At 45.5% G+C, this 18,332-nt stretch overlaps 1 protein-coding gene across 1 annotated transcript in view; it reads left to right on the forward strand.

Moving 5' to 3' along the window:
- LOC122563379 (beta/gamma crystallin domain-containing protein 2-like) overlaps positions 1-18,332 on the forward strand; it is a 140,036-nt gene that overhangs the window by 38,235 nt on the left and 83,469 nt on the right. Inside the window, exon 3 of the mRNA XM_043717120.1 lies at positions 4,001-4,133. Within this exon, the coding sequence (XP_043573055.1) occupies positions 4,001-4,133 (133 nt within the window). The remainder of the gene's footprint in view (positions 1-4,000; positions 4,134-18,332) is intronic.

An 18,332-nucleotide genomic window follows, 5' to 3' on the forward strand; every position in this document is an offset into this window, starting at 1 on the left:
GTGCCCTACTAACCCCTACAGTTATATCACTCTTTTCAGGGCAATTAAGAATGGGCAATGACCCCCACACTCATCACAGGCAAGAATAAACTATAACATGGAGATTGCAGTGTTTCAAGAAAATCTGCATCTCTTTCAAATCAGGAGATACACAGGAAAAGACCAAGTCCTGCAAATCTGTCTCACCGTTCAGTTATAATGTGGAGGTGCCGGTGTTGGACTGGGGTGGACCAAGTGAGAAGTCACACAACACCAGGTTAATGTCCAACAGGTTTATTTGGAATCACAAGTTTTTGGAGCGCTGCTTCTTCATCAGGTGATGTCTTCCTCGTGTTGAGTGACTTCTGACTTTGACCATTCAGTGCGACCGATTTGAGACTTAACTCCAACCACATGCCTTGGTTCTAGAACCTTGAAAAGCCAATGCAGTAAAAGCAAATCCATCTCGGATTTGAAATTTTCATTGATACTTTTCGAGTCATTTGAGGTCCAAAACACAGGAAAAAGACGCTTTGGTCATCCAACCAGCCATGGTCAAAATCAAAAACGATCATCTAACTAATCTTGAACTACCACCTAACTATTCAGCCTCAACAGCTTTGCAGTGCCATATTTCCAAGCAATGAACTCTGGGCATAATGGAGACACCCACATTCTGGGGATGAGGGAACTGGCCCTACCAGTACATGTGCTGGTCACGGCAGTGCCCACATCCAATCAATGTATTGTGTTGGACATGGTTTAGGATCATAGCACAGCCTGAAATGTGCTCATTCGCCCACTGGGTCCATGGCAGCACTTTCAAACAGCAATGACAAGAAACAGCCTTGAGTTTTTTTGTGAAGAAGACTGTGCTGTCCAGACTGACATTTATTTCTCAGTCAACATCACAATTGTTACACCCAGACTCCGGGTGAAATTTCCCAATTTGGTTTGGTTCCAAATGGGGTGCAGCAAATAATTCCCTTTCTTTATTCGCACGAGCCTCAGCTGGTCATGGCTGGAGCAGAATTCAAGAAGCCAATTTAACCAGGCGTTCTTGAGTTAACCAAAGAGTGAATTTTTAAATTACTAAATGTAAGAAGAGTCAGTAACACAGCACACATACTCAGGATTATAAATAGGAGGTGAGTCTGAAAGATAACATTTCAAAAATAAGATATATGAATCAGTCTCTGAATTGTCCGCAGACAATAGATAGTTGAACATAAAATATAGAACAGCACAGGACAGGCCCTTCAGCCCACGATGTTATGTTGAGCATGACACCAAATTAAACTAATCCCTTCTGCCTGCCCTTGGCCCATATCCCTCCATTCCTTACATATTAGAGTCATAGAGATGTACATCACGGAAGCAGACTCTTCAGTCCAACTCGTCCACGCTGACCAGATATCCCAACCCAATCTAGTCCCGCCTGCCAGCACCCGGCCCATATCCTTCCAAGCCCTTCCTATTCATATACCCATCCAAATGCCTTTTGAATGTTGCAATTGTACCAGCCAGCACCACTTCCTCTGGAAGGTCATTCCATACACATACCACCCTCTACATGAAAATGTTGCCTGTTAGGTCTCTTTTATATCTTTCCCCTCTCACCCTAAACCTATGCCCTCTGGTTCTAGAGGGAAAAGCCTTGTCTATTTATTCTATCCATGTCCCTCATGCATGTGCTTTAACACCCCTATCGTATCTGCCTCCAACATCACCCTTGGCAATGCCTTCCAAACCCCTACCACTCTCTGTGTAAAACTCATGTACCTCACATCTCCTTTGCATTTTCCCCCCTCTCACCTTAAATGCTTGCCCCTAGTATTAGACATTTCAACTCTGGGGAAAAAGATTCTGACTGTCAACCCTATCTATGCAGCTCATATTTTTATATCGACATCTATCAAGTCTCTCCTCAGTCTCTGCTGCTCCAGAGAAAGCAACCTGAGGTTTTCTAGCCTCTCCTTACAGGCTCTGCTAGTTAAACAATCAAGCTCAAGATTCTTATTTTTACAGGTTGGCTGAGATTCTGTCATTTTGATTCCTTTAAATTGTGACTGAGTCCCAGCATTCAAGGTGACACAGAGTCCTTTGGTTGCGCTGTTTCCTTTTGTCTGGCTTGTTAGCTAGCTGGCTGCTGGCACTCAGTGAGAGAGTCTCTTTAGCCTGAAACATGGGTCACTCAGTGACATTCGCAAGCATGTTAACATTGAAACCGCAGACTAAAACACACTTAGGGACGTCATTGCCACTAGCTGGCCCCAGGGGGCTTTTAAACCTCTGAACATGTATAGTCTCCAAAGATTAAAAAAACACAAAATGATGTCTGCAGTTTTGGACAAAATCCACAGCAGCTGGGTTTACCATTGAGCAGGAATTGGCAGTCTCTTGTTATCTCTGTCGTCTCAAATGATCACAGTCCAGTCTGTGTTGACTTCTCTGTCCCTGCTTTGAAGGATTGTTGTTTGAAGTTCCCTTTGCATCTTTAGATATGACATTCCATGGCTTGTACTCTCTGAACAGCCACATCCACAGCCCTCTGTCTGGCTGTCGCTGCCCTCTATTAAACAGCACATTTAAGAACTGCACTTAAAAATGCTCCTGGCATTCTGACTCATGGACAGAGCAAAGATTATTTGGCTAGTTTCTCATTGCAGTTTGTGGGAGAGTTCCCCACATTACAACAGTGTGCCAGAAGTATCACATTGGCTTTACTATGCTTTGAGGTACCTTGAGGTACCATAGAGATGCTAAAAATTAACTATGTTGGTTTGGGAACAGTCACTTACAGATTGGACCAGGGAAGGACAACAGATTTCTTTCCCTAAAGGACATGAGTGATTCAGCTGGGCTTTATTTTAACCATCTTTGGGATCACACTTACTGATGTTAGTGATCCAGGGATCTGTTCCATTCCAGCACCAATGTGAGAGTTGATCAGTCTCAGTGTTGATCTGAGATCAGCTCAATCTTAATGTACAATGGAGAAAAGATCATTTCAGGTTGAATAGGCAGAATTGTCACTCTGAGCTGCAGCAGGTCAGTGCATTGAATGTGGTTGTGTGTGCGCAAGGGGTGCCTATCTTGTAACAGTTGCTATGGTAGATAAGGAAAGCAAATAGCAACTCCCTTTCATGCAATCTGTAGCGCATGATCAATTGGCATCAACTTGTCCTGCCCTTCAGCACCAACTTTCTATCTGACATCAGTGTACAATGGACTACCTTGTTAAAGATTCACTCACACAATATCTGTGCTGAGCATGTGACCCGAAACCTTTTATAACTTTCCCTGGTGAATGTATGGATAGGCCATCATTGTTTGTATATGCTTATTTTACTTTAGAACAGTGAACCTGAATCTCTTATCCAGTCAAACATTCTGTAGTCAGCCCCAGCCTTAAATGTGTCTGTGCTCAACCATTCCATGTGATAATGGCCCCCACATTCTAACACCTTTCTCAGCTTTGGCATTTCTCTTGAATTCTTTATTCGATTTATTAACATCTCCTCAAACCCACTAAGTCAAAGCATCTTCAGTGTGTACCCTACTCATTATACATTCCAACAGTCCAGAAGCTGAGGATGAATCTCTGTGAGCAGCAGCCAATAGCCCATCATAACAGCATTAAAAACAAATATTTGAACCCTTCTGTTAATTAGTCATAAATAAATTGGACGTGGCAACAAAGCTGATTGATGGAATGTTAAGATCCATTCAATCAGGTGATGTAGAATCTGTTCATTCTCTGTTTGGAAGGTGAAATGGGAAGACACTGCAAAGATGGACGTTTCAGCCAGCCACTAGCGGGGGTCAGAGGGTTGAAAATGGGAGGTCATGTGATGACAATTCCAGGAACATGTCCAACGTGGATCAAGCCTGAAACCTCACTGGTCCATCCTGTTCGATGGCAGAGCCATCGGAAGTGACAACTGCGACCATTGGCATAAATTACTAACAGACAAGGCTAAGAGGCTAAAGGATTTGTTTTCCATTTCGATTCATCCAGGTGTAACCAGAGAGAACTGGATGACAAAGGCGTGGCAGGCAGTTACACAAACCTTTCACTCAGTACGAATCAATCATTGGACAATGTGGAGGTGGAGGAAGTTTCTGACTGGGACCCAGTTTCCAAATCAGAGGTAAGAAAGTGGGGTGAATGGAGGCTGCAAATGAAATTATTTTGTAGTCTGGATAGTCAGAGAAATAAATGATTATTTATTTTTAAATTGCTTCCAGGTTTGGTTCCCCACACACAGGAAACCAATGGAAATACTTATGCCTTTTAGGATGGGATGAGTGAGACGGAGTACTGGTACACAAGTTGCAGCTCCCCTCCCCACCCATGCATAGCAGATCATTGTCTTGCCTGTGCAGTAGGAAATAGTGTAGTAATCCGCCATTAGCATCCTTATCTGTTAGGTTTGCTCAATAGCTAGTCATTTCCAAGGTTATAAGTTCCAGATCCTGCTATGGAGACATGAGTGGCTCACTCAGGAATGAGATGGAGTGACTGTTTCAGTTGAGGGGTGAGTGGAGACCTTTCAGGGAGTTTGAGGTGGTGAGGGTTGCTGGGCTTTGGGAGAGTTCTGGGCTTTGGAATAATCTCGGAGCAGGGTGAAAGTGATGGAGCCTCTAGTCAATGCATGAGAGCTGATTTGAAGCTTGAGACAAGGCAGTTTGTTTGGGAGAAGCTGAGGGAGGACCATTAGGAAGGCATTAAACCCGCTAAGTCTGTACTGACTTACCATGTAGCAATCCATTCAGGGAGAATGGGGAATAAAATTCCATATCTCTACATCTTTCTGTGTTGTTTGATTAATACGAATTGGGTAACAAAGACATAAATCTGAACTGGAACTCTGCAGGTCAGGCAGCATCCAAGGAGCAGGAGAATCGACGTTTAGGGCATAAGACCTTCATCAAGAATGAAAGGCTTATGCCCGAAACGTCGAGTCTCCTGCTCCCCCGATGCTGCCTGACTGGCTGTGCTATTCCAGCACCATACTTTCGACTCTGATCTCTAGCATCACTATCTCCTGAGCTGGAACTCTGTAAACATTCAGGTGTGAGAGAAACAAGAGCATGCATTTATAAACATAATGAAACATTGACTTATGGGCAAAATTTGAGACACAGGGAAGGTAATTCGAGACGTGACAATAAAATCTAAATCTGAAAAAAAACTAAATTTAACAAAGGATGGGACCTCGAGTTTGGGAGGCAACACAGTTACTGGGATGGAAGAAACTGCTGTTAGGGAGGGAGAGCAGAGTGGTGGAAGAAGACAATTAGAAAGTAGCAATATGAGAGAGTGACAAAACTAAGTGAAGGGACAGCCAGTTAACATGGGACATGGGATAAGATTCTGGTCCAGTTAGCTGGTTTTGTGTCCGCAGTTAAATGACTTTTACAGGGGCTGAAAATCAGGAATGGGAATTCCATGGGATTCTGTGACATGGACTGCAGGAGAGTTCGCAGATGACACAAAAACAGAGGGAGGGACAAACAGTGTTGAGGAGGCAGGGAGGCTGCAGAAAGACTTGGACAGCCTAGGGAAGTGGGCAAGGAAGTGGCAGATGGAATACAATGTGGGATAGTGTGAGGTTTCGTATTTAGTAGGAAAAATAGAGACACAGACTAGTTTCTAAAGGGAAAGCTTTGGAAATCTGTAACACAAATGGACTTAGGAGTCTTGGTTGAGCATTCTCTTAAGGTTAACATACAGGTTCAGTTGGCAGTGAGGAAGACAAGTGCAATGTTAGCATTCATATCAACAGGGCTAGAATACAAGAGCAGAGATATACCGCTGAGCTTGTCTAAGGCTCTGGTTAGACCGCATTTGGAATATTGTAAGTAGTTTTGGACAGTTTTAAGAAGGAGGTGCTGGCATTGGAGAGGGTCCAAAAGAGGTTTACAAGAAAGATCCCAGGGATGAAGGATTTATCATATGAGGAGCAGATGTGGCATCTGGGTTTGTAGTCAATAGAGTCGAAAAGGATGAGGGGAGATCTGATTGATATTTATAGAATACTGAGAGGCATACATAGAATGGACATTGAGAGGATGTTTCCACTGGTAGGACAGACGAGGACCCATGGGTACTACCTCAGAGCAAAGGGATGACCCTTTAGAACCAATGCGAGGAGGAGTTTCTTCAGCCAGAGGGTCATGAATCTAAGAACTCATTGTCCTCATTAGTAAGAAGATCAAAGGTAATGGGGAGAAGGTAAGAGAATGGGTTTGAGAAACTCATCAACCATGAACAAATGGCGTAGCAGACTCGATGGACCGAATGGCCTAATTCTGCTCCTATATCTTGAGATATTATGTTTCATTCTTGGACTGCGATGTTAGGTTAAAGTTCAGCATAGCCAACTTTGTGACTGTACAATAAAGGAATCCTCTGTTCTGACAGGACAGGAAAAAAAATAGAAGGAATGTTACAAATAGAGACAAACAGAGCATGGAGGATGTCTAACTGGCAAATAATCTCAAGATAGCATTTGATGACCAGTTTCTGTAAGTTTAATGTGTCATGGGGAACAAACTGCGCTCCAATTTCTGAAGCTATTAAATGAAAAAGACTGTTAGTGTGATAGAATAATAAAGATTTTAATGGATTTGATTTCTATAGCTAAGAAAGAATTGCTGTGTTACAAAGGATTGATCAGAATATTACAAATGTGTTTAATGTTAAATAATTCTCATGAATATTAAACCGAAACTGGATCTGGCTTTAGAAACTAAGTTGAGTCAGGCTGGTTAGTGGCAGGAACACTGCAGGGAATATTGGGAGCAGTCAGTTGTAGCTGCCAGCAGAGGGAGCTCTCAATACCATGCATTCACATTTTCTTTAATCCATGGTTGAGCTGTGGCCTCATTCTGTGTCCCTCTGTAACAGACTCTGTCATGATTGTAATGAGGTCAGCCAGGTGGACCACATTGAATATGAGTTCCCTGATTGAGGCTGTTAAGCTGGTCCAATCCAGGAGCCCTGGCTGACATATAACCAGAAGATTTAGAGTCTCCTCAGTTTTGGGGACTGACTCTGTGATGGCTGGGCCACAGTCAATGTGTTACTGCTGCTGTTGGTTTCTACTTTTTTTGGGGTGGAACCTGATTTCTGACCGGGAGAAATTATATAACCTGTTTGCTAACTGTAATCGCTTTTTATTGAGGATTGATTTCTAAACTGCCCGATTGTTTCACCTGCTGATTACAGCCTGTGTGTTACCCTTTTCTCCTTTACTTTGAGGAAAGGACTATGCTGATTTAGTGACAGGGCTTAGTTTTCTTTGCTTTTTGTATGTGTCTTCACTGTTTTTCGTGTTTGGACTGAGCCCTTGTGAGAAAATACATCTTTTCAGATGAGCTGTTCCTGTGAGTAGGCCTGGCCCTAGGACTAGGCCTCTGTAAAGACTGAACACTTGTGTGTGTGCTGGGAGGTGAGCATTTGCTTCATCCTGGAGTTTGGGAGTGGTCCCTGCCTTTGGGAGTGGACCAAACCCCCGTGGGTTAACTGCACCTTCACAATATACTGTGTTCCTTTGAGTGGGCCTGGTTCTCAATGGATGGGCCAGGGCTCTATGCAGACTGAACACCTGTGTGCTGTGGAGTGTGCATTTGCTGCCCTCAGGAGTGGACTCTGCCCTTGGTTGTGGACTCTGTTTTTAGCGGTGGACTCTGCAGTTTGGAGTGGACTCTATTTCTGACAAAGCACTTTGTATACTCGAGAAGACTCTGTTCCTGGGAATGGACTCTACATTTTGAAGAGAACTGTTTATAGTAATGAACTCTGTACCAGAAGGAACTCTGTTTATTGGTAATTAACTCTGCCTAGTTGCTTGTTGGGTTTATCACCTGCACTGTCTTGTGTCCCTAGGTCTGGCAGGCCTCTCTGTCAGCTGGGAGGCTCATAGATTGTCCTGAAAGCTGTCGCCCCAAGAGCCGGAAGGTGGGTAGGCCATTCTGAGTGCAGTCGTCCCGAGAAGGGGTAATCGGGACTGGCTGTCCTAGAGGTGGTCAGAAGATGTGTAGGGGCAGGCCGAGATCCGGCAGGCTTGTAGGCTGGCCTGTGTGCTGTCATCCCAGGGAAGGGGACGGGCTGTCTTAGAGGTGGCTGGAAGGTGGGTCAGGGCAGTCCACAGGCAGGTGGCATGTCAGGGTGTGCGCGAGCCCGATAATACATAGGGGCAGACAGCCAGAAAGCGGGTAGACTATGCTCAGTCCTGTCACCCTGGGATGGTACTGGGGCGGGCTGTCCTAGAGGTAGCCAGAAGGTGTGTCAGGGCAGACTGAGAGCCAGAAGGGTCGTAGAGGCAGGTTGCCTTAGAATGGTCACAAGGTGAAAGGGATGGGTGGGTTGCTGAGGGTCTGCGTTCTATGCACTGTTATCTAATTGGAGTGTCTTATATGTGTTTGTTACTGTTACTGTTTTGTGATGACAAAGTGGCATTTGAGGTTTGTCTTCCTTTCCCTGAAAACTAGTTGAACAGTGGGGTTTGGGTCCTGGTTTTGCTGCTCCTCTCCCTTGTAAAATTGCTGTTTATCTGCATACAGCTGTTAATGTAAACTGTTTTGTAAACTGTATTGTTTAGTAAAATAAACCCCCCCTCAGGAGATTTAGAATCCCTTCGTTTAGAGAACTGACTCTGTGCTGGCATGGGCCACAGTCAGTGTGTTACTGCTGCGATTAGTTTCTGTTTGTTTTTGAAGGAAACCCGATTCCTGAAGTGGCTGACTTATATCGCCAGTTTGTTAACTCATATTCCTTTTCTATTGAGGACTGACTTTGAAACTGGCTGATTTAAACATTCAATGTGCTACAGGTGTAACTCAGATCTCATGAGGGAACTGTTGTTTCACTGGCTGGTTACAGCCCGTGTGTTACTCTTTTCTCCTTTATTTTGAGAAAAGGACTCTGCTGATTTTGTGGCATTGCTTAGCCCTTGCACTCAGGTTTTTTTAAATATGTTTTCACTTTTTTGGTGGTTGGACTGAGCTCATGTGTGAAAATACATCTTTCCAAATGAGCTGGGCCTTATGGGTAGGCCTGGCCCTTTGTGGATGACTAGGCCTCTGTAAAGGCTGAACACCAGTGTGTGTGGTGGGAGGTGAGCAATTGCTACATCCTGGAGTTCAGGCGTGGACTCTGCCTTTGGACTTGGAATCTGTCTTCATACTGGAAACTGTATTGAGTATTTTGTGAATTTAGTTAGTGTGTGTGGGTTTTGTAAACTATTGCATTTAAGTGTGGGCCAGAGTGGGCAAGTCAGTATGTGGGGTGGCCTGGAGCTTGAGGGTTGATGACCAACCTGGGGGAAAGCAGGCTGGGGGGGGGGGTCTATTAGTATGCAGGGTGACTGGAGGCTAGATAGCTGACAGCGTCTCCGTATAAAGCTGGTGAAGGGAGGGGCAGCCAGTACATGAGCTGGCTGGGGGCTGATGACTGGCCTGGAGGAAAGGGGGCTGACAGGAGCCTGTCAATACATGGAGCGGGTGGGCTCAGGCATCTGATGGCATCCTCGCAGGAAAGCCGGTATCAGGCAGGCAGTCAGTACATGGCTGGGCTGAACCAAGGAGCTGACAGAAGCCTGTAGGAAAGTCGACCGGGGGAGGACCAGTTAATACACAGGGAGGCTGGGAGCCGGATAGCCAATGGCTGGTCTGTAGGAATGCTGGCCAGAGAAAGGGTTAGTCAGTACACAGGGTGGGCAGGTGCTGGAAGGCTGACAGCCAGACTGTGTAGGAAAGCAAGCCGGGGTGGTTTGGTTAGTACGCGGGGTGACCGAGAGCTGGTGGCTGAGGGTCAGTCAGTACGCAGGACGGTGGAGACTGGAAGGCCGACAATCAGCTCGTAAGAAAATGGCCCGGGGTAGTCCGGTCAGTACGCAGGGTGACCAGAGACCGGAAGGCCGACAACTGTCCTGCAAGAAAGCTAGCCAAGGATGGTCTGATCAGTATGTAGTGTGGACTGGTGTCAGGTTTTTTTTAGTTATATTGGGTCAGTGTTCTATGCACTGTTTCTGATTTGATTGCACTGTCCTGTCTGTTTGTTACTGTTGTGGCGAATAGAAGTGGGATTTGAGGTTTGTCCTCATCTCTCTGAAAACTGGTTGAACGGTGGGGTTTGGGGGTCTGGCTTTGCTGCCCTTTCCCCTGTATATAGTGGGTTTTTTTGTGTGAACTGCTGCTTTCTGTTTATTGTTAACTGTATTTTATACTGTTTAATAAAAATATATAACCAGGAGATTTAGAGTCTCCTCAGTTTAGGGGAGAGACTCTGTGATGGCTGGGCCACATTCAGTGTGTTACTGCTGCTGTTGGTTTCTGCTTTTTTTTTGGGAGAACCTGATTCCTGAACTGTCTGGTTTACATAGCCAGTTTTGTTAACTGGTATTCTTTTTTTATTGTTTCAGGTATAATTCAGCCTCAAGAGAACTGTGTTATTCCACTGGCTGGTTATAGCCTGTGTGTTACCCTTTTCTCTTTTACTTTGAGAAAAGGACTATGCAGATTTTGTGGCATGGATTAGCCCTTGCACTCTGGTTTTCTTTGCTTTAAATAAGTGTCTTCACTTTTGTTTGGTAAGTCCTTGTGAGAAAATACATCTTTCCTGATGAGCTGTTCCTGTGGGTAGGCCTGGCCCTCTGTCAGTGGACTAGGCCTCTGTAAAGACTGAAAACCTGTGTGTATGCTGGGAGGTGAGCAATTGCTGTATCCTGGAGTTCGGGAGTGGTCCCCGCCTTTGGGAGTGGACCAAACCCCCGTGAGTTAAAAGTACCTTCACAATATACTGTGTTCCTGTGAGTGGGCCTGGTTCTCAATGGATGGGCCAGGGCCCTATGCAGACTGAACACCTGTGTGCTGTGGAGTGTGCATTTGCTGCCTTCAGGAGTGGACTCTGCCCTCGGTTGTGGACTCTGTTTTTAGCGGTGGACTCTGCAGTTTGGAGTGGACTCTATTTCTGACAAAGCACTTTGTATACTGGAGTGGACTGTGTTCCTGGGAATGGATTCTACATTTTGAAGAGAACTGTTTATAGCAATGAACTCTGTACCAGAAGGGACTCTGTTTATTGGTAATTAACTCAGCCTTGTTGCTTGTTGGGTTTATCACCCACACTGTCTTGTGTCCCTGGGTCTGGCAGGCCTCTCTGTGAGCTGGGAGGCTCATAGATTGTCCTGAAAGCTGTCGCCCCAAGAGCCGGAAGGTGTGTAGGCCATTCTGAGCGCTGTCATCCCGAGAAGGGGTAATCGGACTGGCTGTCCTAGAGGTGGCCAGAAGGTGTGTCAGAGCGACTGAGCACCAGAAGGTGCGTAGGGGCAGGCTGAGATTTGGAAGGCTTGTGGGGTGCCCTACACGCTGTCATCCCAGGGGAGGGGACGGGCTCTTCCAGAGGTGGCTGGAAGGTGTGTCGGGGCAGTCCATAGGCCAAATGGTACGTAGGGGCAGACAGCCAGAAGACGGGTAGGCCATCCCGAGTGTTGTCACCCCAGGCAGGTACCGCAGTGGGCTGTCCTAGAGGTGGCTGGAAGGTGCAAAGGGTGATTTAGGGAGGCCGGAAGGTGGGTGGGCCGTCCTGATTGCTGTCGCCCTGGGGGGGTTGGGGAAGCAGGATGGGCTGTCTTAGAGGTGGTCAGAAGGTGTCAGGGCAGACCAAGAGCCAGAAGGGGTATGGGGCGGGCTGCCTTAGAATAGCTGGAAGGTGGGAGGGACAGTTGGGTTGCTGGGGGGGGGCCTGAATTCTATGCACTGTTTTTTATGTAGTTGGAGTGTCTTATATGTGTTTGTTACTGTTACTGTTTTGTGATGACAAAGTGGGATTTGAGGTTTGTCCTTATTTCCCTGTAAACTGGTTGAATGGTGGTGTTTGGGACTGGCTTTGCTGCTCCTCTCCTTTGTAAAATTGCTGTTTATCTGTATACAGCTGTTAATGTTAACTGTTTGTAAACTGTATTGTTGAATAAACTAAAGAAAAGGAAAAAGAAATATGAACAGGCGTGTGAGGGGCTCTGCTCCCTCTAGGAGCTGGGTCAGTGGCATGTACCAGGCATGTGTAAATAAAGGGTGATGGGATACCAGCCTTTGGAGTTACCTCAGGCTCTGTTCAGTTGAAAGTCAGGAAGCGTTACGTGAAAAAAATCAATTTTTAATTAGATTATCTGCACAATCATTTAGAAATAAGAATAACTGATTTAACACAGAATCACTATTTGTCTGGAGAATAGACCTGCCCTCTTGCCAATCTGATTGCTGCACAATGTGATGTATGTGTTGTCTAACTGCTTTGCTCACAAAACTCTGTGACTTGTAATTGCTGTATAACAGCACTTGAGCAACTGTGGTAGTGTCGCTATATTTTAGCTGGGAAACCCAGGTTCAAGACCCCCTGCTCCAGATGTATGCCACCACATCTCTGAACATGTTGGTTAAAAATATCAGTAATTAGCATACATCGATCTGAAAGGGTTGATACTGAGGATTGTCATAAGTACACCAGCCACTATGATGCCCACGGACTTGTAGACAGTGAAACCTACAGCCTGGTCTTCCTCAATCTCTGTGACAATGTAATCTGTACCCAGCTGCTAACACACAATAAACCACAGGGTGTCACTGTAAAACCCTCAATGTAAAAACTAAAGTGATCCCAAATGGTGCTCAATGAGTTTGAAGACATCTTCAGTCACAGACATCTTGCATTTATATAGCACCTTTTATTGCAAAATGCTCTAACGACAGGGTGAGAAGGCGGCTCAGTGGTTAGCACTGCTGCCTTGCAATGCCAGGGACCTGGGTTCGATTCCACTCTCAGGTGACTGTATATTTGTGTCGAGTTTGTATGTTCTCCCTGTGTCATGGGGTTCCTGAGGCTGTGGTTTCCTCCCACAGTCCAAAAATGAGAAGGTTAGGTGAATTGGCCATGCTACACTGCCTGTGGCGTCCAGAGATGTGTTGGTTAGCCATGGAAAATGCAGGGATAGGGCAGGGAGAATGGGTCTGGGTGGGATATCCTTCAGAGGGTTGGTATGGGCCGAATGGCCTGCTTCCACACAGTTGGGATTCTGTGACAGTGCTCAGCTGGTATCTGGCATGCAATGCTACAAGGTAAATGTATGTTTTAAAATGAGTAGTAAGGGTGGTATGTGTATGGAATCAGCTGCCAGAGGAAGTGGTGGAGGCTGGTACAATTGCAACATTTAAGAGGTATTTGGATGGGTATATGAATAGGAAGGGTTTGGAGGGATATGGGCCGGTTGCTGGAAGGTGGGACGAGATTGGGTTGGGATATCTGGTTGGTATGGACAGGTTGGACCGAAGGGTCTGTTTCCATGCTGTGTGTTTCCATGCAAGTGAGAAATAGTTCCCAGAGCGAGGAAACTTACTCCTATCCCAATAAGTCAGCTGCTCTGTCTTGGTAAGGTCTTGAGACAATTTTGATTTCCCCTTTTGAATCTGGGGCTATAGGATTGTGAAAGAGCTACCATGTGCACTAGGGAGGCACCTTTCTGATTGCCGGTTGCATGAGGAATTCTGGATGCTTGGGTGTTGGAAAACAGGGATGTTATCATTGTAGGATTGACACCAAGCAACATAAAACGTTAGGACGATTGACTAAATGTTTGGTCAAAGAGGTAACTTTCAAAGTGTGAGTGAGAAGTAGAGAGTGGGAGAGACGGAGAGATTTAGAGAGGAATGTTAGAATTTAGGGTCCAGGCAGCTAAAGGCATCACCATTGATCGTTGATTGATGTTGAAATTGGAAATGTGAACGAAGCCTGAATTAGAGGAGTGTACAGTACTCTTGAGGATTGTGGAGCAGGAAGAGGTTTAAGATGAGGAAACAGTGAGGCCAGTAGGGTTTGGAAAGAAGGAAATTAGATTTTTAAAATCTGTTTCGAGATTGGGATTGAATCAAGCAAACATTGGGGGGGAAGTATGGATAGAATTTGGTGCGAGTGAAGATAAAGACAGCAGAGTTTTGAATAAACTCTAGTTTGAGGAGGCTGGTCAAGAGAGCATTAGAATAATTGGGTCTGAAGGTAACTAAGATGTTAATAAGACCAGAACACCAGAAGAGATAAGGGCAGAATTAGGTCATTTAGTCCATCAATACTGTTGTGCCATTGGATCGTGGCTGATACCCCACTCTCCTGCTTTCTCCCTGTAATCATTGATCCATTTACTAATCAAGAGCCTATCTATCTCTGACTTAAGTGCACTCAATAACTTAGCCTTGACAGCCTTCTGCAGAAATGAGTTCCACAGATTAATCACCCTCTGGCTGAAGAAATTCCTCCTCATCTCAGTTCCAAAAGGTCATCCCTTCACGCTGAGGCTGTTTGTCCTGATCATCAATGTATAATGTGAGTAGTTGTAGTCCCAACATGGAACCCTATGGAAATCCACTAGTCACTGGCTGCCATCCTGAAAAATACCCCTTTATACCTAATATACCAGTCAGCTGATCCTCTATCCATGAGAAAGTGAGCATTGCTGGGGATCAGAGTCAAGTGTGGTGCTGGAAAAGCACATCCAGTCAGGCAGCATCTGAGGAGCAGGGGAGTCAATGTTTCAACCATAAGCCCTTCATCAGGAATTTGGGGGTGTGTGCAAGGGGGCTTGGAGATAAATGGGAGGGGGTGGAGCTGGGGGCAAAGTAGCTGGGAATGCAATAGGTAGATGAAGGTGGGGATGATGGTGCAAGCTTGAGCGGATAGATGGGAAGGAAGATGGACAGGTGGGACAGTTTGAGGGTGGTGCTGAGCTGGAGGGTTGGATCAGGGATGAAATAGGGGGAGGGGGGATGCAGAAACTGGTGAAATCGACATTGATCCCGTGTAGTTGGAGGGTCTCAGAACCTCTCCATGCCAGTGCCTTATCCCCAACACCATTTAGCAGCCTCCTGTGCAGCTCCTTGTCATGAGAGCTTCAGAGAGTTGAGCAAAATAATGAAAGTTAGCAGTTTTCAGTTTGTGCAATACTTGTAATTAACACTAATCTATCACATGCCCATTCGTGCGCAGATTAATCTTGCCAAACCCTTAAATTGGGTCTGTGTGCCAAATTGATGTCAAATTTGTGAAAATTGATGTGATTCCGTCAATAGCAACAGCATTCTATTTTGATGAGTGGAAGCTTGGAATGGGATCGTTAATATCCCTGAAAAATGCTGACTTCCATTCAAATCCATAACCAGGAGCAGTATCAGTTGCCTGTGCGTGTGAAGTTACAGAAACAAAATACTATGGACTCTGGAAATCCAAACCTAAAGAATGAAACTACTAGAAACACTCTGCAGTGGATTATGGCAGCATTCTGTTGAGGGACAGAGTTAATGTTTCAGACCCATGACCCTCATCAGAACCAGGCAGGTTTGGAAATGTGATAGGTTTTAAATAAGTGTAAGGTGGGAAGATAGCAAGAAGAACAAAAGGGAAGTTCTGTGTTAGGGCAGTGTACAGAAGCGATTAAATTACAAATAATTTCTGTGGTGCAAACTCGAAGGGAGAGCAGGGCAGACGTGATGGACTGGAAAGCCTCCTTCTATACTCTACCAAGTCTGTGATTCTAAGATTGTGTAATGGGACAAATAAAGAATCAAAACATGTGAATGATATATTAACTGTCAAAGTTAAGTCATTAGAAAAGAAAGGAGCTAGCAAAAAAAATGATGTCAGAGATCATGATCTACAATTGTTGGATTCAATGTTGATAGGGATCCCAGTTTCTTCGTTTTCCACTCCACTGGCCCCTGTACTTAACATTCTATTTTCCACCATTTCTGCCACCACCAAACACATCTTCACCTCCCCTCCTGTCAACATTCGGAAGGAACTGTTCCCTTCACAACACTCTATACAACTTCTTATCTCATTCCCAATATCTCCACAATTTCCTGCAATCCCTTTCCATGTAACACCTACATTACTACCTCCTCCCTTCTTATCCTCCAAACACCTTCTTTCCGCAAAACTCCAATTTATCGGTGGTACTTCCAATTTGGCACAGTACACAGTATTCACTGCTAACCCTCCTTTAGAGAGTGCGGAAGCAGACTGAGTGAATACTTTGCGAAACACCTTCCATGTTCAATTCCTAAGCACGATCCAGAGCTTCCAAATGCCTGCCATTTGAATTCTCTCCCTTGCCTACTCTGCCTTTCTGACCTTGACCAGCTACCAGTGTTCCAATGCAGCTCCACACGAGCATGAGGAGCAGCACTTCCTCATTCGACATCTTGAGAAGTGTTTGAACCCAGGTGTCATTGGAGAAGGAGTACATGGTGTCCATAAATACACCCTTTAGGACCCAACGCTGCCTTGAACAATTTTTGACTGGTGGGTTGAAGGTTAACTATTGGCTGGAGCAATGGGGATATTTTCCATGCTCTTTGAAATAGACATTTATGTCCATTCGAGGGAGCTGACGGGATCTTGGTTTAGCATTCCATACACAAGTAGCACCTCCAAAAGCTCTGCACTCTTTCAGTACTGCATTGGAGTGGCAGCCATGCACATTCTGCACAGATCCTAGATTAGGAACTTGACCCTGAGGTGGAATGCAATCCAGCCCAACTGTTTATTTTGCAGAACTATGCAATCCATAGACTATGTTTATATTGGTTGTAGGTTTTTCTTTTTTTAAACAAAAAAACATTGTGTTTTTGGCTGCACTTCAGCCCTACGCTCCTGATCTTTGGGCACACAGTGCAGAGGGGTGTGGGCAGATGGGAAGACTTCCTCGTGGGTATGCCCTTGGGCTTTGCCAGGCTGGCATGAAGCAGGACCAGTCAGTGGGCTGTGGAGGGGGTCATCTCTGCCGAATACCTGCCCCTTTCCGCAGTTACATTTGAACCCGGGTGTCACTGGAGAAGGAGCACGCAGTGGCCATCAATGCTCTTGAGAGGTGGACACGGAGGGAGATACTGAACTTTATTTCACTCTCCAACTCCATTTTGATGTCATCCCCCTCCCTCTCACCCACCCTTTGGTGTGCATTGCCCATAAGTATCTAATTGCCTACACGGGTGATTTCCTGGTGGTGATTAATTGTGAAAAGCAAAAAAAAAGTCCTGGTGGTTTGGTGATGATGGGAAAAAGCCCCAGTTATGTGTAAGAGCTCATCTGGATCTATAAAATAAAGCAGACTCGGGGGACGCTGAGATCTGTGGAGACTTTGGCCCTGCCTACTGCTAGATTATTGATATTTTCCAGTAGAAAATTTCAGGAATCCAAGCTGAGCTTGCAATCTGGCACTGCAATGTGATTGTATCACGTCAATGTGACTAAGGATTTGTTATGTTCTGTGGGACGGTCTTTCGCAGGTTGAACCATGGATATCCGTTAGTTTGGTGGGTGGGGGGGGGCGGGGGGAGGTGGGTAGGTGTGTTTTAGAATGCTTTGTGGTAGTGTGTTGGACCCAGCACCTCTATGCATTTTGGCTTTCAGAGTGCATTGGCCTGCCTTTTGCAGACCTGGGATGGTTATAGTTCTAAATACTTTGCTCACCTTACACCAGCAAAGTAGTGTGTGTGGTTGACAATATGAAAGGCTTAATCATCTCCCAAAGGGGGCTGTTCCGTTTCTTGTTTTGTCGATCTGTTTATAGATGTGACAGTCTGTGCTGCCGTTGTTGTCCATGTTGCATCTTGTTGGTCCCCTGGATCTTGTCAGACTCTGGTTTGATATTTTGAAAAGCAGGTTTTCAGCAAATACCACCCCCATGTGCCCTTTGGTGCAGGCTGTTTTGCAGGTTTGAAGGAATACTGAAAAGTATCTGGGTAAGTGGGACAAGCCATGTCAATGTCAGGTCTTGCTGGTTTTTTGGCACTTTGCTGTACCCGAGCAGCCAATTGCCCTTTGATTTCTCCAGCCGCTGAGTGCATACCCGAGGTCTGTGCACAGAGAAGCTGGAAGGAAAAGTGCCAACCTGGTGTCCACAGACTATTGGCATCACGGACACTTAGAGGGAACATTGCTCAGCAATGATTTTACCAACACGCAAAGCATTTGGTTGACATTGTCCTGCTACATGATGCCATGCTGGTGCCCATCTCCCAGTGTGGTGTCAATAGTATGGTCTTCCTCTTGACCAGCAGAATTTTCCAGAAGGCTTTGACAGGAATAGGGTTGCTTACCAACTTGGTAAAAACAATGACTGCAGATGCTGGAAACCAGATTCTGGATCAGTGGTGCTGGAAGAGCACAGCAGTTCAGGCAGCATCCGAGGACAGGCAAAGTCCGAGGACAGGCAAAATCAACATTGCGGGCAAAAGCCCTTCATCAGGAATAAAGGCAGAGAGCCTGAAGCGTGGAGAGATAAGCTAGAGGAGGG

Source organism: Chiloscyllium plagiosum, chromosome 27 (genome assembly GCF_004010195.1).
Source record: "Chiloscyllium plagiosum isolate BGI_BamShark_2017 chromosome 27, ASM401019v2, whole genome shotgun sequence".
NCBI classification, from domain to species: Eukaryota; Metazoa; Chordata; class Chondrichthyes; order Orectolobiformes; family Hemiscylliidae; genus Chiloscyllium; species Chiloscyllium plagiosum.